Consider the following 26,027-nt stretch of genomic DNA (forward strand, 5'->3'; position numbering starts at 1 on the left):
TAATTATTAGAATAGGGAAAATGGATTTAATTGAATTTTTTTTTTTTTGGTCCAGAGCAGTTCAACTGCCTACTGTCCTTCAGAAAAATCCTCCAGCCCCTGCACATTCTTTGGTTTCCAGCATCTTCTGCATATTTGATCATGCAGATAAAGGTGAGAATATTTACTGATGCTCAAGAAGGCAACACAATGCATTAAGAACTTGGATATATATATAGATAGATAGATAGAGAGACAGACAGACATATATGAATATATAATATATATACATATATGTATATATATATATATACTCATATTTGGCCCATTTGCCCTTGGTCATTTGAAGATAAGTGATGGCCTTGCTTGTACTTTTGGGCATCTTTAAATAGCCGCTCAAAATGTTATCACAGGACACAATTCAGTGCATGTCCAATTTGTCAGTGCAGGAGCTGAAGCTTCCAGGTTAGTGAAACATCCCTTTACCTCACCTCTAAACCCACCATTCCCATATGAGACCTTAACTTGCTGTAGTCATAACAAGGGTTTACCTCCGACCCAATATTTTCATGCATTTAATATTGCACTATATTTAAACCAATGACATAGCGACCGGTCAGTTTTGTGACTTCCATTCCTTAGGTCCAGTGCTGACCTTCGATTGTGATGTCTATCTCTGGCTCTGTCTAAGTGCAATGGTCAAAGCCTGATTTATCCGGTGTAGACATCTGGTCATCCTGTGGTCATTACGTGTGTAGTCAGCCTGGTTGTGAAGAAATGTGTCCTTTTTGGCAAGTCTTTTCTAGACCAGTGAGCATTGTGAAACAGGACTGATCATTGCATGGTGTCAGCATTGACCCAAATCATCCCCGAGGACAAAAATAGCCTCAAGGGGCAGGGATGCATTTGTCAATCTGTCTATCTATCTGACGTCAAGACTTTCATGTTTTACACCATCAGATGAAAAAGCTTAACTTTGTCTTATTACATGTTGCAATAGCTGAAGACCTGTACATTGCAATCGGCCTGAGAGATGCAACCGTCTTTTGGGAGTCAGTGAAGAAACTTTAGTGTCTCTGTGTCCCGAGTCATTCAAACAGACAGAGTAGTAAAACTGGTGCAGATTTATTCAGACATGCTGCATTAAAGTACATACAGTAGAAAATACACTGTAAAAGTTATAACTTTTGTTGGTGAAGTCAGGTTGCATCAACCATATTACATAATATTTCTGATTTGAATAAAACCAGTTAATTTAGAAGTTAAATGTAAAAAAAAAAAAAAAACTTTAATTTTCAACAACTAAATAAAATTTTAATTTTCAACAATTGGTAAACAAAACAGCAATGGTTTAAAAGCTGACAATATACAACTGAGACTAAACTAGATATACATAAATGTCTTTCTATCTCTTTCTTGTAAACACATACGTACACAATTTCAGAGTCACTTCTGAGATCCTCTCACTGGAACAGCAGGTGAGCATCTTCATCTACTCCATAGTTTCCTTTGTGTTCTTCAAACAGGCGGCTGAGTTCGTCCATGTAGCGCTGGTGAAACACGTCCAGTTCTTCTGCCGTTGGTTTCTCATTTTTCTCTACTGGGATTGGCCTACCCACTGGGAGAAGACAGAAAGGACTATTCAAATGTTCCATTCATTAATGAATACACATAGGTGAAGTGACTTTGAAACGGCTTGTTGCTACAGATGAAAGAATGGACAGACAGACAGACAGACAGACAGACAGACAGATAGATAGATAGATAGATAGATAGATAGATAGATAGATAGATAGATAGATAGATAGATAGATAGATAGATAGATAGATAGATAGATAGATAGATAGATAGATAGATAGATAGATAGATAGATAGATAGATAGATAGATAGATCTCTAAAGCCTAGCAATCGATTCATCTCATGTTTGCTAATATGACTGTCAAAGCAAATACCATCACTTTCCAGGTTTTGCAATGGTTTGGACCTGCTTACAGTAGGCTAAAAGTGGTAACAGATAAGACTTGAGCATTGGTACAGTACAACAAATAAATGGCAAACACATGACAGATAGGTTATTGCTTCTCTTTAGCTTACAAAAAGTTTGCACAGATTCAGAATATGGCTTTAATTAACACTTAACCTTGACCTGACATCAATGATATTTGACTAACATTAGATTGCACTTACCAACAGTGTTGATGGGTTTTCTGTAGGGCATTAGGCCGAAGCTGTACTGGAAAACACCTCGTGCGTGGAAAAGAGGCAGAGAAATGCCCATAATGCGTTGCATGCGCTCTTGAATATATCGCAGCCAGGTGCCTCGAGGGTTCTCCACCTGATCAAATACCTCATTTTCTCCAAATGAATATATAGGAACCAAATCTGCACTGGAGTAGAAAAACAAAGTATTTTTAACCCAAATTCTTTGCTGTCTTTGATAAAATAATATGCACAAAAAAGTGAGGAAATATGTATGCAAGCTATCATGTATACAATCATTAACACAAAATAAACCCTGACATGTAACAGATTAAACTGATATTAAATGCACATTTAAATATAAATAATATATTTCTGCAATTTTATTCTGCCTTTTTTTTTTTTTTTTTGTACAATTGAATTTCTTAATCAAATGCTTTAGCTTGGGTAACAGAGCCTTTAATAAATTGGGTGCTATTGCTTGCAACAGCAAGTTGCCTAAGCTCATATTTCAGAATTGACTGATTGTGGCTCAACAGATCTATCTGTCGATGCACAACTGGCACAAATACAACAAGAGGCTAGCATAGCCTCGCTCTTATACTATTAACTGATCAGGGAAAGCTGCCCTTACCCATGCTCTATTGCAAGCTTAATGAAGCCCTTCTTATTGGCAAGGTGAACAGTGTGGTCGCCAGGATGGGCATCCAAAGCCTCAGGGGCACCGCCAACTGCAATGACCACAGCGTTCCCACCTCCCTTCTGCCGGAGCAGATAGCTGGCACTCTCCTTGTCCGATGGAACCAAGCCTGGAACACACATACAAACACACACACACATTTTTAAAAGTTAGAACAGCTACTGTAGCAGTCTGTGATAACAGTTCAGAAAAAAAGCTTTACATTGCCAAAATAAAATAATAAATGTGAATCATGCTATTTTGCCTGGTGTAAATAGTAAAACAATATAAAGTAATATTTTGAAGCACTTTATATCTTAAATACATCTTATAAGGTTTGTCTTATAATGTTAATAAATGTACATTTTTACAGCATTCTATGATCAGGGCAGCTGACCTGCAGACAGAATGTAGTCTCTGAAGAAGGGGGCTCTGAACCAGAGAGGAAGCATGAGAAGGTTGCTTCTCAGCCCAGGGAAGAGTTTGCTAAAACCTGTCGCCTCCGTGCAGAAATTTGTAAATGCACCAGCCACAAGAATACCATGAGGATGGAAACCCAGCACATAGTTCTTCCTATGGTCCAGATCAGCTGTCTTCACCAGCTAGTAAAGAGACAAAGAAGTTAAATAATTTAACTTGAGGATTTTAACAAATGTGAACCCAGACAGCAAGCAGCTTCGGCCCAGATGTCGGCCGGTTCTGGGCCGGAACTGCTTGCTGTCTGGAAACAAGTTTGATATGGTTTCTTTCATTTTTTACAAAAGGCCAGCTGTAAGGTCAGTGATCGTACTGTTCATGTACAGTGCAGTGCTGTATAGGGCTTTAAAATGACCTTTCAGACTGATATAGGATCTGTTAATGCTTAACTATCAGTACCAATCACCAAACTAAAAGCATCAACAGAATACTAAAGCTAGTCTGTTTATCAGCAACACAGAACATCAACAGTCAAAGTCAAATCTGACTCAAACCAGACTGGTTTGTCTTTGAGGTCGGCTATGGTAGCTTTAGACATTAACAAAGGCAGGAATTTCCAAGCACGACAATTCCAATACAACAACAGTAAACCCTTGTTATGACTACAGCACTACAATGCTACAATTTTCAGAGAAAAACAGACGTTTTCTTAGAAATAAGAAGAACTGCACTGTCAGAGGAGTGTGAAACACGTTTTCATACATTCAGTGATCGTTTAATATCCATTCCGCAGTTTATAACCACCGAATTCATGGCAGTTCTTCAGAAATATGACAAATATCAGTTCAAATCAAAATAGTCTTCGTATAGAATGCGATTTTGCTTTGAAAAAACACAAAACGCTATCACTTTAAAGAGAGAAAATCTTAGGGGAAAATGTAAGGTCGCTCTCAAGCACAACTTTTGCGCGAGATGCATTAAAATATTTGCCTATGTCAAAAACAATATAACTTAATCTGCAACTTCTTTTATTGATAGCCTATTATTTTGACATAAATACTAGTGGTCTGTCTGTCCACTGGGTCATGCTGTTCTATTAACTTGGATACTGTTTACTAACAGTGTGTCCTGTCTCTCACAGATAATGTTTCGAATATTTTTCTGACTGCTAACTGTGAAAAACTAACCAAATGAAAACTTTAGGGATGGGAAATAAAGTAGAGTAAAGGTATAGGTCTCATTGCACAGCTGACATTTATGGTTTTATCAAGGTTAGGAGTGTAAATGATTGATGCCTCTTAATCCTGGTTTGATAATGTAATCACAGGCTGTTGTTTCACTAAAGGGTGTTATATGAGATAACATTTATTCTCGTTACAATATTATTGAGACAATCACCTTCTACAACACTGCACTTGTGGAGGTAGGTTCTTGATAACTTTTAGGAAACAAAATTCCCACAGTGTCACCTTCAGTATTCATGTGCATAAGCAAAGGTTTCCTTGTTCCAAAATCCCGGATCTGCTTTCAGATTAGGAGGTTGTGTAAGGAGAAGAGAAAATTTGCACCGGTGGTTGAAGCAAGGTTTCATCTTAATCAATTATTCGCTTTGAATACAAATGCACTGTTTAGCTACAGCAGGGCCTCTTTAATACTAATGACGCATTTAGTCATATGTTGTGCTTCCTACAAATTCTGGGACAAACCCAGATTTTACGGTGAATTGACAAAAGGGAAACTTTCTTAGAAAAAAAATGCAATTTTAAGTAAATGGTTGAGCTCATATGATATACATAACCACTAACTTAGATGGAAAAGAAACTACAAAGCCTTGAAACTAAATCAAAATAACATTTATAATTACTACACTGATTCTTTAAGTTGTTTTGATAGAGATGGGTATTTTTGTCTCCCTTCAAGAGCATGGCCATGACCCTTGTATTGAACAGGGGTCTAAGCCCCCCGCAGTGTTTACAGTTACTCATTCACTCTGAACACAGTGTCTTCTGAATGAGGCCACATGCCATCTGGGTTGTTCAAAAGGTGGAAAGACTGTCATTATGGACAGATACAAACAGATAAGACACATTAGTGTATCAAGGGTTCAACTCCCAAAGCGATAACATTTCCCTGACACCCTAGTCAAATCAGTGTCGTTTAGATGTGGTACTAACTGTTCAGAAAAACAAAACCTTTCATGAAAAAGAGTACAAAGTTTAGCAAGTTTGGTCACTGAAATACTGTAGTACTTATCAGTTAAATTTTAACTTTCCAAATGCAAAACGTTTTCCAAAAAGTTTTTTGCATGTTATTTTAAAGACAAAATCTGGGGTATAAAATTCTCTACCGAATGTAATATCATGAAAAATACACACTATACTATTCAAAATTTGGGTTGTTAGTACAAAGGATTCTTTTCAAGAATACGTGATGAATAGAAGAACAGCATTTGTTTGGAATTGAAATTTAAAAATTTAAAAGTTACTGTCACTTTTGATCAATTTAATGGGTCGTTGAATAAAAGTATTAATTCATTTAAAGAAAAGAAATGAATGAATAAATAAATAAATAAAAATCTTACTGAATTAATGCTATGTTCACTTCAAAACATTTATCTTTCTCTAGAATAATGTGTTTTGTAAAAGGTACAGCAATTATTTTGAGATATTTAAAATACATTCCAACAAAGAACATATCTGAAACACCACAATTATATTTTTGTAATATGCAAATCAATACACTATATTAAATACTAACACGAGTTTCTTACAATTCTGCAGAAGGCTATGGATGCTAATGGGCTTTAGACAATGAATAGGCACTAGATGGCAGTGTTACATTGTTCTCTTATTATTTAGGTACTTCATATGACAGTTCAGTGACAAAATCCTATTTAAAAGGTCAAAATATCCAAGAGACATTGTTTTACAATGCTTCACTAAATCCGCCCACTCACCTTTATAGGGAAATAATCTCTCATATACTCCCATATGCGCATTCGACACAGAAATGGCACTTTTCTACCTCCATGTGAAGGTGTGTCCCAATCGATGTACCACCAGATGGCATAAAGCACACTGATTAGCCAGAAACGAGTGAAGAGTAGCAAGAGAAAGAGTAATATACAGGTGGGGGCTGCAAAAATGATAATGAACACATAGATGCATTACACACAAATGAACTTAAAAATGACTGAAAGAAAACACATCAGCACAAATACATTTACAGTCATGATCTTTACTACTGAAGACTTTGACCTTGAGGTTTCAACCTATCTTGGTGCTTTGGTAAAGGCCTACATACAGTAGTAATAGAGGAAAACAAAATACATTTGCTAGAACATGAATGTAAAAGACCCCTTTTTTTTAACATAGTGATGTGTTTTCTAGAAAGAGGCATTCTGTATGAGGTTTATTATTTTATGACCTTTAAAACATGAGTTTTAGCAAAGCTGCAATATCTTTCTTAAAATTAAAAACACTTAATGCAAGACTCTAAAAGGTACTGCGGACCTCTTTAAGTTGTGTGAAGTTTGACTTAAAGTATATGTAATTTGACTTAAAATGCAGTGACTATTGCAAGAGACCGAATACAGACTGTGATAGATCTCATTCAATTAAGGTCAACACTTGATGGCTTTGCAAAGAGGATATAATAAAAGCACATTCACTTACCGAGCGCCAGGAAAGAGAACACCCACTGCAGTACGACAGCAGTCTGGATCCTCCTAGCCAGAGGCACATCGGCCGGCGCAAAACAAATCTTCATGTCTAAACCAGAAGAGTTCAGCACAGCGTTAGGATCTCCACTCTGGGGTCGAAGTCTGACACCATTTCTCGGTCTGCTCACCTCCTCCTTTCATCAGCTACCTTATCTGATAAATTCACTGCAAGTGACAGGATTATAGACCAAGAGTACCTTGATATTACACCAGTGAGACTTTTGACCCCGAAGACAAAGGGCTGTACAAAATTAGGCCTTACAATTCATAAAAATAAGGGATTTATGGAAAAAAGGAGCTAATATGCAGATTATTTTAAATTAGATATCTGTATATGTATGTATTCATGAATATGTATGCGTGTGTGTGTCTGTGTGTTCATTTAAAAATAATCTAAATTGAATTTGTTTAGCATGAAGATGATTTATGTTTTTTACATTTGTGAAATCCATTATTATTCAAATAAAATGAATTGTTAATATTATTAAATATTAATATTTGGTCATGTAAAAAACATGATAAAATGTCAAGAATGGTAATACATTTTCAAAGAAAATCTATCTATCGATCGATCGATCTATCAATCATCTATCTATCTATCTATCTATCTATCTATCTATCTATCTATCTATCTATCTATCTATATAATGCTTTTGAACTTTCTATAGCAAATAATCCTTAAAGAAACTGTTTTCAAGATTCTTGAGCAAAACAAATCAACATATTAAATACACATAATGTAATTACTGCTGGAAATTCAGCCTTGCCATCATAGAAATAAATGAAAATTTTAAAATACTTTAAAAGGTTATTTTCACTTGTAATAATACTTTCCAAAATTATTATTATTATTATTATTATTATTATTATTATTTTAAGAACCAGGATTATCTTTAGACGCTGATGTATGAGTAAGCCCCATTTAAAAAGTGTGCTGATCATGTATAGAAATTTTTATAATTAACATAATTTTCTTGTTGCCAAGTTCTAGAATATTCTGTCTTTCCGGAATTGCTGTTTTTAGAGGAAAAAAATACAATCATTCACTCTTACTGTTATTGTACTTGAAACATATGAAATAATACAATTTCAATGCCTATATTTATTTACATTTTCACATTGATATAATTATAAAAAAATTAATATATTGAAACTGATTTAAACAGTTTTTTTTTTTGCCTTTGTGAGCATAAAATACTTCTTTCGAAAACTTCAAAACTATAAAGCCTATATACAGAGAATAATTATACGATATGTATCTTTTTCAAGTGTTACTTGATATAATATATTTATACTTAATAATTAATTATATTTTTATAATGTATTTCACAATAATAATAAAAAACACTTTACCGTGGAAATCCACGTGAACACAAATGAACGAATTTTAAAATGGTTAATTCTGCAGTTCATTATCAGTAGGTATGTTTTAACTCTTTTGAGCATCCCTCCTGATTTGATATTCTCAGGACTCTACTTCAGTGGGCGGGGACTCGAGCGCGACTCCGCCCACTGCAGACGCTACGTGATAATGACAGCGGCAGGTGATGCAGCTCTCGGTGGATGCTGAGCGCAGGAGGCTCGCGGGAGGGGCTGCTGAACACCTCCCCGTATTCTAACGAGCGCAAGGGGATCAGGACGAAGCTAAATCAGAATATATTTCACTTATAAAAAAACCGCAATGCCTCTTTTGCACTGGATTTGTTTCCTGACAGCATCGTTTTAGGGAAAAACATTTCGAATCGGACATTTTGTGTTCCCCGGCCGCGAGGCACAAGAGCGCGTTTAGTTCCACAGACTAAATACAAAACAGCTTTGAGAAAAGGAAAAGATTGACATAACTCAGGGTAAGACGTTTGCAGACCATCATGGCATGGCCCTGTATCTCCAGAGCCTGCTGTATGGCTCGGTTCTGGAACCAGCTGGACGAGGCCGACATTGCGGTGCCACTGGTTTTCACCAAGTTCTCAGACGTGTCCGAGATGCAGCATCTTCACCTGCAGCAGCCCGCGCCGAAGGAACCGCAGTCGCTTCCCAACGACCACGACGAGGTGACCAAAGGACCTGCAGCCCAGGAGGAGAACGTCTCAGGGTCTGTGATGCGCCAGGACTATAAACACTGGAAAGTTCGCCCGGAGCCCAGCTGCAAGCCCAAGAACGAGTACCACGGCCCCGAGGTTCCTTTTAACAACGAGACCCAGTATCAGAAGGACTTCAAAGCCTGGCCTATCCCAAAGAGGGGAGATCATCCTTGGATCCCCAAACCCTCTCCGACCATCTCAGCAGGCAGTGACCGCATCACTGACAGACCCAAACACACCTCAGAGATGACGGAGAATGGGGTGGAAAAGAGTGAGATTGCTGACAAGGTGCAAGAGAAGGAGATCCTGTCTAGTGCCAGGAAAAAGAGGCAAGCAAAGAAAGTGACCATGCTTCCTGAAACCAAAGCTGGCGTGAAGTTGGACCTGCAGAGTGTTGGGGATGCCCCCACTACAGAGGGTGAAGGGAGGGCAGCTGTGGATGCTCTCAACCAGCAGATCAAACAAGAAGTCACCTCTGGCAGCTCCTACAGGTATGAATGGCTGAATGATTATCAGTGAGTGATCGTACAGTAGTGGTTCTCAACTAGGGGTCCGGGACCCCCTCGGGGCCTCAGCAAACTTCCTAAGGGCCCTTAAGATGACTAAAATTATATAAAATTAGACAAAACAATTATTAAAATAAGCTAAAACGGCAAAAAAAAAAATCTTATTTTAATTCACCCTATCAATAATGTAGTTTTTATAAAGGACCTGGATTCCCACTATATTGGAAAGTTTTGAGAAAGCCTAAATTTGAATGTGTTTTAAAAGTCAAATTTGTAAATCCTGGAATGGTCATGAAACTGAATTAAATCGCAAAAAGTCATGGAAATAAGTGGTTTTGTCATTCCAGCAGATATCATTGACATCTTGTGGGACATTGAACATTGTTGTCATTGACAGAAACGAGTCAAAAAGGTTGAGATCCGCTATTGTACAGGGATTCAGATGAATATATACTTTATACAGCATACTTGACACGACAAGAAGACACTGTTATAGATCTGAGCATCAATAGATGTGGATAGACGAGACCAAATGCCCCCACAATTAAAGTAAAACACAAATTGAGCAATTGTGCTAGCGAAATAACAATAAATAATATTTCTAAAAAAGGAAAAATTATTTAAGTAAGGGTTCGTTTAAGGGGTTAAGAGATATCATTAGACCGGTATAAAAACAGATGGAAAGTGTATTGTGCAGTGAAAAAAAGCAGACAATGGAGGTCAGCTGTGGGTTAAATCTTGTGTATACTGCTCTACTAACACCTACAGATGGCAGGACGTGTAGGGGGCTGGAGCAGAAGCTGTTTCTGGAAAAGGCTTTCATTTTCTTCAGGGTTAATTTTAGGGCAAAGTGAGGTCAGCGAGTGCATTGTGGGATTCTCAGTTGTAAATAATCCATTTGTTGTGAAAGTGATGCAAAATTTTCAGGTTTGTCAAATTCAGAGAGCACTCTTTTTTTTCCAGCTCTAGCGTATTGCTTTTATCTGCCTGTCTTTGTTTAAAACAGATGGAGCTGAAGTTTATAGTGCTGTGCTGTTCCTGGTCCCACTTGGTATTCAGTTGGCTTTCAGTCACTTTTTTATTGCAAACAGTGAACAATAACTGTGAAAAGAAAGAACTTTCGTCCTCTTCTCAGCACAGCTTCCTCAATCACAATTCACAAGTCCGTCATTGTCATTGTGAAGTATTTGTGTTTAACAGACAGGTGGCAATTAGTCCATTATTCGCCCACTCATTCATGTGCGCTTACAAATTACTCATGCGCAGCTGAACAAAATTGAGCTTTTTGATACTGACAATTATGATAAAGTGCCTGTGGTGTTGCACATTTGCCGGTTGCTTTGGATAAATGTATTACATTTAGCCTAAATTGCATTTGAATGTTGCCTTCAGACTTGCATATATATGTGACCCTGGACCACAAAACTGATCTTAAGTCACTGGGGTATATTTTTAGCAATAGCCAAAAAAACATTGTATGGGTCAAAATTATTGGTTTGTCTTTTATGCCAAAAATCATTTGAATATTGAGTAAAGATCATGTTCAATGAAGATATTTTGTAAATTTCCTACTGTAAATTTATCAAAACGTAACTTTTGATAAGTAATATGTATTGGGAGGAATTAATTTGGACAACTTCAAAGGCAATTTTCTCAGTATTTAGATTTTTTTGCACCCTGAGATTTCAGATTTTCAAATAGTTGTATCTCGGCCAAATATTGTCCAATCATAATAAACCATACACCAATGGAAAGCTTATTTGTTCAAATACTGTATAACTCTCAATTTCAAAAGATTTACACTTAAGACCAGGTCCAGGGTCACATATTAGGCTGATGTTATTTGTTGTGTGAGAAGTTTTATCTCAAAATGCCTCATGGTGCATCAGGGCACATTTCATATTTCCTGTGTGGAAGTTTTTTCTTCTTGACTAGGAGGAGAATAAACAAGAGGACAAAACACAGTGTCATCAGTTCAGTTTGCATGACAGTGCATGCATTGATTGTTACAGGGCGATTTTTTTAAACGGAAAAGCTCAGAATTAGTTTGACTTATTCTCATGATTAGTTTAATGCTGATTTTTGCTTTGTTGCTGTGTCATGCTAAAAAGCAGTGACAAGGCTTAAGCTTAATTATGACAACAGCTGATAAAATTGGATATATATCTTCTTACTGTAAGAAGCCTGTAAAAAGCATTCTGTGGTGCTTTGTTTTAAGTCAGAGAAATCACAGGTGTGTCTTTACAGGATGCGGTGGAGAGGAAGTTGCTTGCTTCACTTATCTGTGTCTCTCGCTCTCTCTCCCTGAAGATCAATATGCTTAGGTTTGCAGTTTATCTCAGATTTTTCTGCGCAGAATCTTGGAATAGCTCATTGATTTTTGCAGTTTAAGTGTTTAGCATTTATTTTATATGTATAAATTATTTTAGGTTTGTTACTTATGCATTGTCGACTTTAAAATATAACACCATACCTCTGATTCAGATTTGTTGTTTTTGCTAACTAAAACGGTTTATAATCAATTAATATTAGATTAAACTTAAAATTAAATGAGCATTAAAAAAAAATGTTTAAGTGTTTTAAAATGACCAAAGCAAAATATATATCAGAGGTAAATAGAAAATGGCAAAACCACATAAAATGACCTAAACTAATGAAAATTTTAATGAAATTGTCTTAAAATATATTTAAAAAAAGCTAATTTAAATAATAATACTTACAGGGCAGGTATATAATATAATATAATATAATATAATATAATATAATATAATATAATATAATATAATATAATATAATATAATATAATATAATATAATATAATATAATATAGCAAAGCTTTTTTAGTACTAGGGAAAATAAGAAAAATATATTGTACTATAAAAAATACAATTTATATATAATATTATAATAGAATAAATAGCATCTTTTTTAATACTAATTTATAATAGAATATATTATAACATTTTTTAACACTTTTATGCCTTTCCTTCCTTTTCTTGTATAGTGTAGTACTTGAAGGCACTGTACCAATTCAAAGACTGCAATCGATAAGTATAACAGAGGAAGCAGCAAAGAGAGAGAGAGAAATAAGAGAGAGTTTTGCCTTACAGGGCAGTATTACAGTCTCATTGGGATTCACTTGGAGTCCAAAGTGAATGTTAGAAGGAATATGTCATGCTGGAGGTACAGCAGCAAGATGATGCCACAGGGGACAGGAAACCTATTGATCTGACAGCAAGGCTGTTACTAGAATAAAAATGACATTAAATAATCAACTAAGCAATTGCACATCTAATTATTTGCAGTGCTGGTGGATTAATAAAATTAATCGGTTTTACAGTATTCACTAATCCAAATACACTGTCTATTTTGGTGGCATCAAGTGCTGTGTTGTCATCTAACAGGTCTTGACTACGTCAAAGTAATCAGGATGTTGTTTTTGGATCCAAGTAAAAAGCAAAACAGCTTTACATGCTCCTGTGAAACACCACATTGCTCCAATGTGCCAAGTCTACCCATGATGCACTGCTCCGGCTCCCCACCACACAATTCTCTAGTGCCAGCATATCACCATAGAGACAAAGCTGTTCACAAAAGCTCAGTCTCTGGGGAGAGGAAGAGGTATAAACCTCACTGTATGCTCAAATCTACAGATTACTTTTGGTAACAGCATTAATTAAATGTGTGAGCCCATTTGAATATATACTGTGCTTTTACATTAAATTAATTCTCTAGTTTCTAAAATCTGGTGTAAAGTATTATTGTAGAACAGGGTTGATGCCGTTTATCAAATGAATGATTTGACAGCTGGTACCAAGCACTCATTCACAAAAAGCACACTAAGCTCATTGTTGGGAGTTTTGTTGTCTGTGTGTAACAGTCTTCTCTCTCTGTCTTTATGTCTTTCTCATTCTCTGTCTGTCTGTCTGTCTGTCTTTTTCAATGTGTGTGTGTTGCTGTATAAATCCTGGCTCCTCCCCCTTCTTTTATGTTTGTCCTGTGAGTATTTGGTGCCTGTGGCCTTGGACTTCCGTGAGCTTCTTTTCAAGCATTCTGACTGGACTTCATTAGTCTTATGTAACAACTTTCACTTCTTTCTCTCCGCTCCCTGTGCTCTCAACAGGGAGAGAAGAGGACCTCTCTTTAAATCAAAACACCAGCTGTATTGTCAGATTCATGTTCTCAAAGAACAGTTTATCAGGAATCATTATGTTTGCACATGATCCTTGCCTTAGGCAAAACAACATTTAGCGAGCTTTTAATGTATCCTTAACATACAATAAAAGAGATGAAATTCTGTCATTAATTACTCACCCTCCTGTCATTCCAAACCAAACCTTAGTTCATCTTCGGAACACAAATTAAGTTTGATAAAATTTCTGTTTTTTAATAAAATCGGAGAGCTTTCTGAACCTGCATAGACAGCAACACAACTGACATGTTCAAGGCCCAGAAAGGGAGTAAAAAATCGTTAAAATAGTCCAGGTGACATCATCAAAACTACGAGAATACTTTTCTGTGAACGAACATCGAGGCCTGACAGGGAGGAGAAGAAATTGTTGAATAAAAAAGTTATTTTTTGTTTTCTTTGTGCACAAAAATTATTTTTGTAGCTTCATATCATTGTGGTTGAATCACTGATGTCACATGGACTATTTTTATGTTTTTTACTCCCTTTCTGGGCCTTGAATGTGGTAGTTACATAGCTGTCTATGCAGGGTGTAAGAAAGCTCTCGGATTTCATTAAAAATATCTTAATCTGTGTTCCAAAGATGAACGGAAAGGTCATGAGGGTGAGTAATTAATGACAGAATTGTAATTTTTGGGTGAACTATCCCTTTAAATAAAATTTTTGTAATATCTAATGTAACAACAATGTAATAATTTGTATTTTTATACAGTATTTTTCATAGTTTAAGATTGAAAGTTTGGGTTTGGGTTTGGGACATGGGTCACCTCTAACAACAAAATCGACACAAAAAGGTATTATAAAAGCAAATCACAGTTTTTACAACCTGAGAATTTGAGAGTGAATTATTTTCTGTTATTTTTTGCCGTTGATAGATATTCACTTGTATTCAGCCCAAAATATTCATTGGCATGGGACATGGGGCATGATTTTCACATGCCCTGTTTTCTCTGAGGGGGTAATGTTCCCCCACATGCTGTCCCATTACTTTGTTCATCAGCTTGTTGGTCACATAATAACGGGCCCTTTCTGTTTAGAATCTTTCCTCATTCTCAGTGTACAGGAGTTTGATCTAGTAATGTTATCTAATCTTATTTCCAATAGAACAGTGTGTGATTTCAAATGTTCTCAGAGCTTTTTTAGGCCTTATTGTAAAATGTCAGAACTGTTGATTCTGTTTCATACAGAGATGTATTAATTAGCTTCTTACTCACATCAACTAAAGCAACTAATTGATCTAATGGGATGATAGTGGTACACTCTCCCTGACATCTCTTCCTGTCCTGTCAATCCTAATCAATGCTCCCTACCCCTCTGAGCTGTGATGTTACAGAATCAAAAAGAAATAGAGATGTCAAAAGGGAATTTTACAATTATGTTTTCAAGTCCTGAAAATGAATAGAATTCATGTAAATATTTACAGTCAATATCCATTATTCCATCTTTCCTCAGAAATCCTCAGCTACAGAAACATTGCTCACAAGACATCATGATTCGGTGCACAAACTTGTGTGAGTGACTCTTTAGTGCTGGTCTCAGGGAGAGCATTCTGTCTATATGTGTGCGTGTTAGATGCACTGCGGATAAGTTGCATGTTGGGTAATCTGCAATGCACATAAACCATGAAGTATATACCATTTGTCTGTGTCATCTCAGTGAATACAGACTCATTACTCATCTTAAAGGAGGGGCTGCTGCCTCAGGAAAAACTCTCTGTGATGCAGATAGGTGGGGGGCGGGGTGGGGGTGGATTCCCAGCTTTAGGGAGGGTGTATATCAATCTAGATCTAAAATGCAGTGTCTATATATAACAGTACCAGGTAGCTATGTTATATGTAGTCTTTCTTGTATTGTATGTGTAGAGGCTTGATGTGATTTTTAAATAGTTTTATTGATGTGTTTGTTCTATCAGAACCTACGAATGACAAGGAAAACAGCAATTGTTGACCAAGTAAAATTAAAAATCTAATTTTGTCTATGATATATGCTTTTTTATTCAGAAGAAAAATGGATCAGAAATATCGATGACTCATCTTAGACTTGGATGGTTTAGCCAATCAAATGCTCTCTAGAATGAGAATGTCCCGCCCCCACATGCCACAGACTAACAAATTACAAACTGTGAAACTAAAGCCTACTGGATTAAACAAAACAGGGGTCATGGTTTTCTTCCAATAATTTCCCCAACTCAGTTTTATTGGTGGACTTTAAGGATAATATTTCTCATACTCTGTACTGTGTGGTCTTGAAATTCAATATGTGTCGCTTGAATCACCCACTACACTCAATCTTCCAATAATTGTGATGCTATCTGTTTCTGAATGTCAGGACTGAGTATAAAGCCTACACAGACGTGAAACCTGTGAAGCTCATCAGGGCCAAGTCTCAGTATCAGCCTCCCGATGAGAAGACGGATCTGGAGACCAGCTACAGCGCCACCTACAGGGCCTACCAGGCCACTCAGCAGCCAGATGACAACAAAGCCTTGGAGAGGAGGAGGATACGCACACTGTACCATGAGCCTTACAGAGAGAGCAGTAAGGTACGAGCTTCTGTGTGGAAGTTAAGTAAAATAATACAATATTTAGATTAGCAGTTGGATCTTTCAGTGTTAATGAACTTAATTCTTCCCTAATTTTTGAATGTGTGGTTACATTCTTGTTTGTAAGGGTGTTTGTGTTGCAGAAGGCTGGAAATCAATTATTGGGTTCAGTAACTTGATGTCAGCAATCTTTGTACTCAGTGGCTGGAAAATAACTCATATCTCAGCAGTACCTTTTTGAAATAACTTTGGCCCCAAGCTTTGAGTGTCTTAGTGAATCAGCATCAGCTCTTTGTTTTACTTTACTGAGCTGACTAGCTTTACAATATCATCATAATCACTCAGACACTATGGCTAATTATTATTTTTGCAATCAGTGCTTGTTTTGAGATCAGTGTACTATGTGACTTTATGAGCTATTTTTAAACAACACGCAGTAAAAATAGATTTTACTTTAAATTCTAAATGCATGTTATTGATCTTTTTGTGAATAATTCATCCATGCATGTTTCTTTTCTAACATTACAGAAAATTTTGACCTCATAATTCCTAAATCTAAAATTCCTTTGCGACAGTTTAGTCAGCTTATACTCGCATCCTTCTTACAGTCAAACTTCAAAATCAAATTCAGATCTGCCCTCATCCAAAAAAAAAGATGGATGGATTATTTCCCTTTCTCTTCCCTTTTTTTTCCAGTTCGCTTAAATATACATCACAATACAAAAGAAAATAGCTACTTCTGTTTCATCACATCTTCAATAAATGTGCCTTCTCTTTTTTTACGTTATTCCTTTAAAGAAAAATTGACATTTAAAGGTCCAATATGGCACACTTTTCTGGAGTTTTATTTTAGGTTTTGATGTCCTTAAGAATATATATTCCCGGTATAATTACCAAAAACCATCTCATCATAATTTTACAGCTTCTTTCTCAGGAGGTCTGCTAAGAACAGGTCTTTTTTAGCCTGTCTAATTAATATTCATGAACGTCTCTTCTGATTGGCCTGTTGTTTTCTGAGAGATGCACAGCCAGGCAAACCACAGGTAACTAGGGTCAGTCGACGTCGCAGCACTAGCTGGAGGCAGCAAAACAGCGAAACTGGAGGTGGCCCACTTAAAATATAATTTTGTTGTGATGGGTGACAGAATCAAAATAATACAGTCTCAAATTAGGAATTTGATCACATATCTGCTACCACTGCCAGACAAACCAAACTGATGACAGCTATGGTTAAACATGATAAAACGAGGAGACTGGAAAGAAACCATCGTCAAAATTGCTCGTGTTTGCAGCGCACACTGATTGAAAAAGGTTCGATAAAGTATTGTCTTTTGTTGTAATGGACGAGTCTACAGATTGCCGTATGTTTCTTGAAATGTATCGAAAATTGAAATGTATTTACATCTTCAACATGAAGTGCTAGCTAGACATGATGAGTTTGTCTTTACTATACACGTTAGATCATAGATGTGATCCACCTCATAGTAACAATCCTGTCAGATCGTCCATCCTTTGAGAGAGAGTGTAATGTTACAGGTCGGCCGATCTGGTTTCGTGATTAAAGTTAATCTTTTCGACATGTTTCAGTGCTGTTGTTGCTCAGTGCTCCGCAATGGCACGGACGCGATGTTTTCTGGGGGGTTGACAAAAGGAGAGTGGGACGGTGGGCGGTGCTTGGGGTGGTGACTGAAGAAGATGACTGGGTAGTTCTGACATCAGCTTTTTACGGAAGTCACAACGTTTCGTGAAAAATCAAAGCTGCTATATGCAGGCTGTGTGCATTTTACTGTTATACCCAGGGCTGAATGAGCAGGAAAAATATAATTTATAAAAAATAGCCTTTAATATCATTGTCCAACATGTCTTTCTTATCAAAGTCCCATCCCATGTTATTTCCCATTGAATAACAAAATCATGTATAGGGCTGGATATCGATACTTCGGAATACTGTTTTGGCACAAACGGAATTGCCTCGATACCATAGTGTATCGAAAAATGTCTTGTAAGTTGAGTCTTTAAGTCTGTAAAAACATCAAGTTGAAAAAATAAAACCAAAGTTTTTTGAGGTGATATGCAATGTTATCTTGTTTAAATGGATTTCATAAAATTGGTACTGAAAATAGTATCACTCGGGAACCAGTATTGGTATAGATATCGATATGGAACATTTTAGAACGATACACAGCCCTAGTTCAATTTAATTCAATTCAAGTTTTTTTTGGATAGAGCTTCTCACGATACAAATCGTTGCAAAGCAGATTTACAGAACATTTCAGTTTCTGTTTTAAATTTTCTACATTATATTAAGTAGCTTATCAGTGGTGACTACATAGCCCTATTCATGAAATGGTAGTAAAATACCATTTGTTGTATCATTTTATGTCTTAAACAGGTGGAGAAAACCAGTCTTCCTCGCTCCAAACCCAAGAAGAGCACATCCACCACAGCTGGCAAACCGTTGAAGAAGTCCAAGGAGAAGCAGGTGACGTTGGTGCGCGGATTGAAGAAGAAGAGCGCAGAGAACCAGCCGGAGAGCAGAGCGGCGCAGGGCGACAAGGAGAAAAGTAAAGAGATCAACAACAAACTGGCTGAGGCGAAAGAGTAAAAACCATTGCACTTCTTCTCTCATTTAATCTCTTCCTGAAAGGGTTAAAGCAGAACGAAGGCTGCAAAATTATTTTACAAGAGGTTCTCATTCCTTTACTGGTCTGTCCATTGCTGCCCCCTCCCTCTCTTTCTCTCTCTTTCTCTGATGCACCTCTCGTTTTATTCCTCTCTTTATATTTCCAATACCCCTCTATCTCTCACTCTCTCTTTTTCTCTAAGAGGTCAGTGGGCTGATTTGACACAATTTTCAGGATTGGATTTGATGTTTTTCTCCTCTTTTGCCTCACAATCCCGCTCAGTGACATCAAAGCGTTTGCATTTACTATAGCTCCACCCACTCTCCTCATCTCAAGACGAGGTTTCCATGGCAACCCCTCTGCTGGTTGGCCAGTGGATGCTCTTATCTTGCATGGAGCCATTGGCTCTGTATGTATTTACCATCAGATGCACAGACTGGTGGGTTTCATTTATCAAGGGTTTTACAATGAAGCCAATTTATATCCAATCATGATTTTGAATTTAGTTTTATGTAAATTGGGCGACACACAGAAACCACAAAGGCTAATTCCTCCATCAAAAATCTTTGATAAATGTGCATCTTTGGTTTTAAGACTGTTAATCTGCTTGCCTTGCCTGTTTTATGTTGTCAAGCTCCTAAGTGATATGTTATGATCTCAGATCACTTTGGTGCTGTGATGATTTGAATTATTCTGTTTATTTTCTTGAAAACCATTCCATATTATGAAAATGTTTTTGAATCATTACAGGAACAGGATATCTCCAAATAGAACACAAGTATCCCCAAAAAGCATCTGTCAAGGTCATACAAAAATAAGGCCTTGTTTGGCCCACTTTGTTGCTTACACAACCAACTGGATTATTACTGTAACATGAAATCGCATTATGGGATGTACTGTAAACTTGTCTTTGGATAGAATAGGATTTAGATGTTTTTGTTAGAAATTTAATTTATTATAAACTAAAATATGTGTATGCATTGTTTGGTTTTGAGAACTTCTGTTCCATTTTGCACCATAAATTATGTAAGGATCACAACACAACATTTAACATTATATCTTCCACTCTACCCAACTGTTTCTTTTTCTCTGACATGCACACTTCCCATCCCCCCTTAGGGAGCCACCGAGGTAGACAGATGGGGGATCCCAAAAGTAGAGGGGGAACTAAAAAGATCAATGGATTAGCCAGCCTTAAAATCAAAGCCCTTCTTTATGTGGATGCAGATTCAACCTATGAATTATGAATGACTTTTCCCAGAGTGTCTCCTGCTTTGTTTTGCTCCTGCATCCCCCCGTTGTTCAATGACTGACATAACCTGTATTCTTGACTAATTGTTCTGTTTGTTATTACGTGTCTCTCGATGTAATGGTAAGTCAAATACAGTCTGTGAGGAATGCTGTTCGTTTACTCGCAACTGCATGATCATGACATCTTTCTTTGTTTTGTTGGCCCCAAAAAGGCCACTTCCCAAGATGCACATGTATTTTGGTAACAAAATTGACATACAAGCCCTCATCACAATCTCTGAGTCACCTTAGAGGTTGTGAGCTTATAATGCAAATTTAAACCTAATTTAAAGGTAAAATAATCTGTCATAATTTACTCACCCAAACTGTGTTCCAAAAATGGACAAAAACCATTATATCGCAGAAGAAAGAAATAAAGTCTTGTTTGGAATGACTTTAGGGTGAGTAAATGATAGAATTTCAGAATTTTTGCAGAAGTTTAAGGCCGATACATTCACAGAAATGATTTTGTTTTGGCAGTGAATCTTTTTAGATATAATCTGATCAGGCCTTTTGTAACAACATAATCATGGGTTTGTATGGGACATGAAACTGTCACGGATTCATGTCAGTTTGTGATGGAGAAAACAAAGATGTTGGTAGTTCATAGGACTGAATGGCATTCATTTCAGTTTCTAAGGGTGTATTCACACCAGAAAAGTCCTCTAGTTCACTTGCTTTGGTCTGGACCGAATACAATTTAGGTTTTTTAGTTTTTGTTTGGTGCAGTAAAGCTTTCACACTGCCCTTTTTGCAAGTGAACCAGAAACTGTAAAGAAAACCACACATGTGCTTAAGGTCATCTATTCATTGGTTGATCCATTCAACTGTACCAGAGTTCATTTGGAAGTGGACCGAGACCACCTCTTCAGTTGGGTCTCGGTATGGTTGTTTTGTCCGAACCAAATAAGACAGGTGTGAATATACCCTAAATGTCTTCATTTGCTGCATTATGGGAGTGCATTGTGTAAGATCATGCTCTGCATTGTTTTTCTTTTTTAATCATGTACCTCCCCTCGGCAAATCCTCTCTCTGTCTCCAGTCTCATCCCTTGAGGTCTTCTTCATTTACAGTATGTCAAGTATGTGATCTCATTGTCCTGTTTGACCAATCGGTGCACAGTAGTTCTGTAATCTGTTGCCAGATTGAAGAAATTAAGCGATCTTATCCCCTTTTAATAATCAAAAACAAGTGGCAACAAACAACTATGGTCTAGTGCAAGTAACTAAAACATTCTGGATCTAACAAAATTAACTAAATCAAATTGCATGTGTTTATGAAGATTAGGAACATTTGCATCTATTATTTCTCAATCAATTGTGTTTTCATTACAAATGTAGAACACCTTTTTAAAAATGCAGTTTCACTGCTCATGATTAGAAGTAACCTCAGATTGGCAAAAAAAATCTTAGTCAGGTTAGATGCCACATAAAATTTTTTCGTCAACTGAACAACAGCATAGTCCATTCTATAGTCACAACCACACTTTAATACCTGTCAGAAATTAAATATGGCTGGATTCAGAATAGTATACAACTCTCATACTATTTTATAGTTCTAAATATATTTAATTAGGACAGGGATAGTAAGAGAACCGCATGCTATTCAAGTTCAGCTGTAATCTTTTATCTTTTATGGTGTGCGCCATTAGCAGAATGAGCTTGACAAACACAGCCGTTCCTCCACGTCTTTACCACTGATATACCATACCATGTAAAATGCTGTTTAGATGTATTATAACTATGCTAATCATTATTTATGAAAATATAGAATCCATTACAATGCATTATGAATACCTTGAATGTATTAAATACAGGCTTCAAGTCAGAGACTACACTGCAATTCTGTTGGACATCCAGAATGTTGAATTCCTAAAGCATGAAAGTATCTGTTTCTTCAGTCTGGCTGTAGAATACAGTCACATGGAGCTCATTTTCTTCTTCGCGATGCTCTGAAGCTGACTGCGCCGCAGAGTGAGGGCCTTTTCTTGTATTTTGCAGCCTTTGGCGACTCAATCACTGTTAATATAATGTGGGAATTAGGGGAAGGCATTGTGGGGAGACAGAGGAGGAGCAGCTATTGGGGTTGTACATGTCAGTGAGTGTGTGCGCGTGCGTGTGTGTGTGTGCTTAGCACAGGTGCTATCTATAGTCCATGCATACTGAAAAAGGAGAGAAAAACTGTTATGTGAAGGCCTCAGATTTAACTGTGATAATGTGAATTGTGATTTCTCTCTTGCTTGCTCATATTTATTGAAATTAATAAATGCAAACGCAGAAACAGGTGTTGTGGTTCATTCTGTTTGAGATGTGGGAGGGTTTTGGGACTCAATGGTAGGTGCATCTGTATTGTTTCTGTCTGTCTCTCTGTCTGTCGCAGTCATAGACGTCGAATCCACATGGAAGAGAACTATTCCGATGTTTATGGTTTACGTTGGGTTTTGCGATTCTCATATTTTGTGTGTGACAGGCTCTGGAATAGGTTCTGGCATCTTTTAGGTTGTGCATATTGCTGTCAGCTGAGAGTTGAGAAATATATGTCTACATCTTGAGTGAATCAGATATATTGCCGCTTTCAGTGTCTCATATGTGCAAAGTAACAAAAGATGCAAAACTTCCTATTCCAGGACCGAAATATCAGAGATGTACGTAAAAACTCCATTCTGAATAGACTGAAATAGTCCTTGAAAGATCAATATGTGTCAGTCACTTTGAGTCTATGATGATTGGCTTTAATGATGTGATTTATTGATTGATTGAAATTTGGTTGATTTGCATAATGATTTTGTGATTTGGAAGTTAAAGGAATAGTTTATCCTAAAACGAAATTTGTTATCATTTACTCACCCTTGTATCATTCTAAACTTGTATGACACTCTGTGTAACTGTTCTGTCATATATGGTGATAGTTATATGGAAAAAGCATCCTGCAAAGCATTTCCACATATCACTTTGGATGACGTGGCTGAGTTAATGATGGCATAATCTTCATTTTCAGGTGAACTAACCCTTTAATTACTTTAATGTTCAGCTAACGAGTGATCTTGTCGTTCGTTTGAAGGGTTATGCTAAAACAGTACCACTACATTCAGCTCTTTCAGCCCATCCGTGATATTGGTTGGGTGCAGACACTAAAGCAACATCTGTGGCGCTGTGCGATGCCTGAGCCAAGGTAATTCTCGCCTGAGATTAGTTACACTTCTTCCGCCTTCATCCGTTCTTCAGCAGCACAATTATTACTCACTGAGAGAAAGTGTAGTGTTGCTAGGTGCTTTGTAGGCTACTCTCTAGTGTTTCCATTAAAGTACACCATAAGTGTTCAGTGTTCTTCATCTTTTGATTTGCTCCCATGCGTATTCTCTTCCATATGGAAAGTGTTGGGCCGAAGGAGGTTGAATAGGAGTTTGACTGCTCATTTATGTTGTTTTCCTGTTGTTAATGTTGTTTTTGGAAGATGTTGAGCACTTACTTTGTTACAGTGGGTTTTTTTATACGTGCATGTTTTGTTTTAATGTTGCTTACCATCACATACGAGCTTGTTACTGTGTTCTTGTAGAAAAATAGGTCAAGGAAAAGCCGGTATTTTATCTTAATGTATTTATCTAAGGCATTGCTCCCTATAGAGGAGTTTTAAAGTGTCTTTTTTTGTGGTACTTGTAATATGAGGTACCATCAATCTCTTCTCAAGCGTTCTCAAGAACAATCCATCTCCATTGAACTTTAAATGCCACTCATAGATGAGGAGGAGATTAATGAAACTGAACTTGATGATATTTAAATCGTTATTTTCAGGACAGCACATTGCATTCTTGTTCAGTGGTGTCGGTCTTGTTGTTTTCATGCTGGTTTTATTTCTGGACTTTTCCTTTGAACAATCTGAGATCACATTTATAATTACTTTATTTTTTTGTAGGATATTGGGATCCAGATGTCTGAGACCATAAAAGAGTAAAAATACTAATTTTCACAAAAAACTTTTTTTTTTGAGTTGCTCCTGAATACAGTCGTTAAATACGATTTTAACTAAAAATAAATATTATAAATATATAATGCTTATTTATTTAATCATATAAACACTTTTTGAGATTTTTATGATAAAACTAATAAGTCAAAACGTACAGTACCATGTGATTTCATCCAATACACATACAGGAAAAAAAGAATTCTGTAAATGCAGTCAATTTTTTGAAACTGAGATTTATATATCATCTGAAAGCTGAATAAATAAACTTTATGTTGATGTATGGTTTGTTAGGATGGGACAATATTTGGTTGAGATACTGTACAACTATGTGAATAGTTAGCTATCTGTAATCTGAGGGTGCAAAAAATAATAATATTGTGAAAATCGCCTTTAAAGTTGTCCAAATGAAGTCCTTAGCAATGCATCTTTACATAATATCCTAATGATTTTTGTCATAAAAGAAAAATCCATCATTTTGATCCAAACAATGTATTGTAGGCTAGGCCTACGTGCCCTATATCTTCTAGCGGAAGTATTCCGTTTAAGGAATTTGTTTTATTCAGTAAGAAAAAAAGTAAAAAAAAAAAAATAATAATAATAATAATAATAATAATAAAGCTCTCGCCACGAGTAGTAGGCTATCTTTTGCGCATGTTACTGTAGCGTATTTCTCACCAGAATACTTTCAAACGCTGCTTGATCAGTTACATTGGTCTCACTATAAATAGATTTTCTATAAACAGAAATGCTGAGTAAAACGTGATCTCAGAATGCTCAAAGCCTCGTTTCTTCTAGTGCGCACTGCTATCTACCGGATAAAACACCTCATGTTGTGTCTCTGTGTCTCTCTTTTTCTCTCTCTCTCTCTCTCTGTCGCCCTTCCGCTTCTCCTTTGGCAATAACACTGTGCTGCTCCTCAGAGAATCTGAGTCTGGCCTCGGACGAGTCAGCGATTATTATTCCGCGGGTACCTCTGGAAGAGAACCACTGGTGGAACGACCAGAACCACGTCGGGGAGTAGTCCGGTTCGCTCCGGACGTCAAGTACTGATACAAAGCACACCAGAAAGAGGAAGGCAGCTATAGACTGAGCAATGGAGTAATGAGAAATATTTTAAAAATATTTTTGCAGACAGAAAGAGAGATGTGTTCTATTAAAGTACTGTATGTATATAGGCTGTTGTTATGTAATAGGTTCAGATTAAACGATGAGCTTCCCAATTAATTATACTAATAACTAATAAAAACATGAACAAAAAGTAGGCTACCTGAGCTCCCAGACTGTTTGCAACGAATGAAATGGTGCTATTAATGTATTTTGTTTCCTGCTCTTTCTCATACAGTGTTACCATGATGATCATTTAGAGTAACAAATAGGTCATTAAGTGCTTCATTAAAGTGTAACATACTGTTTAAAAGTCTAATAAATGTGAACTAATTAGTGTTTATCTGGTTGTTTTTGTGCCTTCATTGCAATTTTCATTAAGAAATCGGTTCCTTGTATAGTTTTTTTTGTAAATATAATAATAACCATATTAAAATACAATTGAATTATATACAGACTTTGTGACAACTAGCCCCAGTCTCCCTGCAATAGTATAGTTTTTTAGTTTTATATTTTATTAAATAATTTAGATTTAATTAATCCATGCTGCTTTTGATGTAGCTCTACGTAAAAGTTTTTATTTTTTACATTAGTTAAAAACAGTGGATTTTGGAAGTATCATACTGTAGGCTTATGTATTTCATTTCAGTTCATTATGACAACAAAGGAATCAATGGAAAGTCCTCATCATGATGGACTACGGAGCTCTCATGACTCATTTCCCATTTTCC

At 36.6% G+C, this 26,027-nt stretch overlaps 2 protein-coding genes across 5 annotated transcripts; one reads left to right on the plus strand and one right to left on the minus strand.

Moving 5' to 3' along the window:
- Positions 1–1,085: 1,085 nt before the first annotated feature.
- LOC127966890 (2-acylglycerol O-acyltransferase 2-A-like) lies at positions 1,086–7,826 on the minus strand. The gene is made up of 7 exons (XM_052568231.1): positions 7,126–7,826; positions 6,951–7,046; positions 6,233–6,411; positions 3,257–3,461; positions 2,815–2,989; positions 2,169–2,368; positions 1,086–1,597 (listed from the first exon to the last, which is right to left on the minus strand). Exons 1-7 carry the CDS (start codon positions 7,136–7,138, stop codon positions 1,443–1,445), a joined length of 1,023 nt encoding a protein of 340 aa, XP_052424191.1. The 5' UTR covers positions 7,139–7,826; the 3' UTR covers positions 1,086–1,442.
- A 702-nt stretch (positions 7,827–8,528) lies between these two features.
- map6a (microtubule-associated protein 6a) lies at positions 8,529–25,639 on the plus strand. 4 transcript variants are annotated; one of them, XM_052568227.1, is made up of 5 exons: positions 8,529–9,569; positions 16,102–16,315; positions 18,708–18,916; positions 23,290–23,400; positions 25,113–25,639. In XM_052568227.1, exons 1-5 carry the CDS (start codon positions 8,866–8,868, stop codon positions 25,240–25,242), a joined length of 1,368 nt encoding a protein of 455 aa, XP_052424187.1. In that variant the 5' UTR covers positions 8,529–8,865; the 3' UTR covers positions 25,243–25,639. The 4 variants fall into 4 exon arrangements, with proteins under 4 accessions (XP_052424187.1, XP_052424188.1, XP_052424189.1 ...); XM_052568228.1 differs by lacking the exon at positions 23,290–23,400; XM_052568229.1 differs by lacking the exon at positions 23,290–23,400 and having other exon boundaries at positions 18,708–18,879.
- The last annotated feature ends 388 nt before the right edge of the window (positions 25,640–26,027 follow it).

Source organism: Carassius gibelio, chromosome B10, assembly GCF_023724105.1.
Source record: "Carassius gibelio isolate Cgi1373 ecotype wild population from Czech Republic chromosome B10, carGib1.2-hapl.c, whole genome shotgun sequence".
Classification (NCBI taxonomy): domain Eukaryota; kingdom Metazoa; phylum Chordata; class Actinopteri; order Cypriniformes; family Cyprinidae; genus Carassius; species Carassius gibelio.

Coding starts and splice junctions, on each gene's coding strand:
- map6a (XM_052568227.1), top strand. CDS start 8,866: ATGGCATGGCCCTGTATCTCCAGAGCCTGCTGTATGGCTCGGTTCTGG. Junction 9,570..16,101: donor ACCTCTGGCAGCTCCTACAG/GTATGAATGGCT, acceptor TCTGAATGTCAG/GACTGAGTATAAAGCCTACA. Junction 23,401..25,112: donor TGTGCGATGCCTGAGCCAAG/GTAATTCTCGCC, acceptor GCTGCTCCTCAG/AGAATCTGAGTCTGGCCTCG.
- LOC127966890 (XM_052568231.1), bottom strand. Junction 6,412..6,950: donor GTTCTCTTTCCTGGCGCTCG/GTAAGTGAATGT, acceptor TCATTTTTGCAG/CCCCCACCTGTATATTACTC. Junction 2,369..2,814: donor AAGCTTGCAATAGAGCATGG/GTAAGGGCAGCT, acceptor TTTCTACTCCAG/TGCAGATTTGGTTCCTATAT.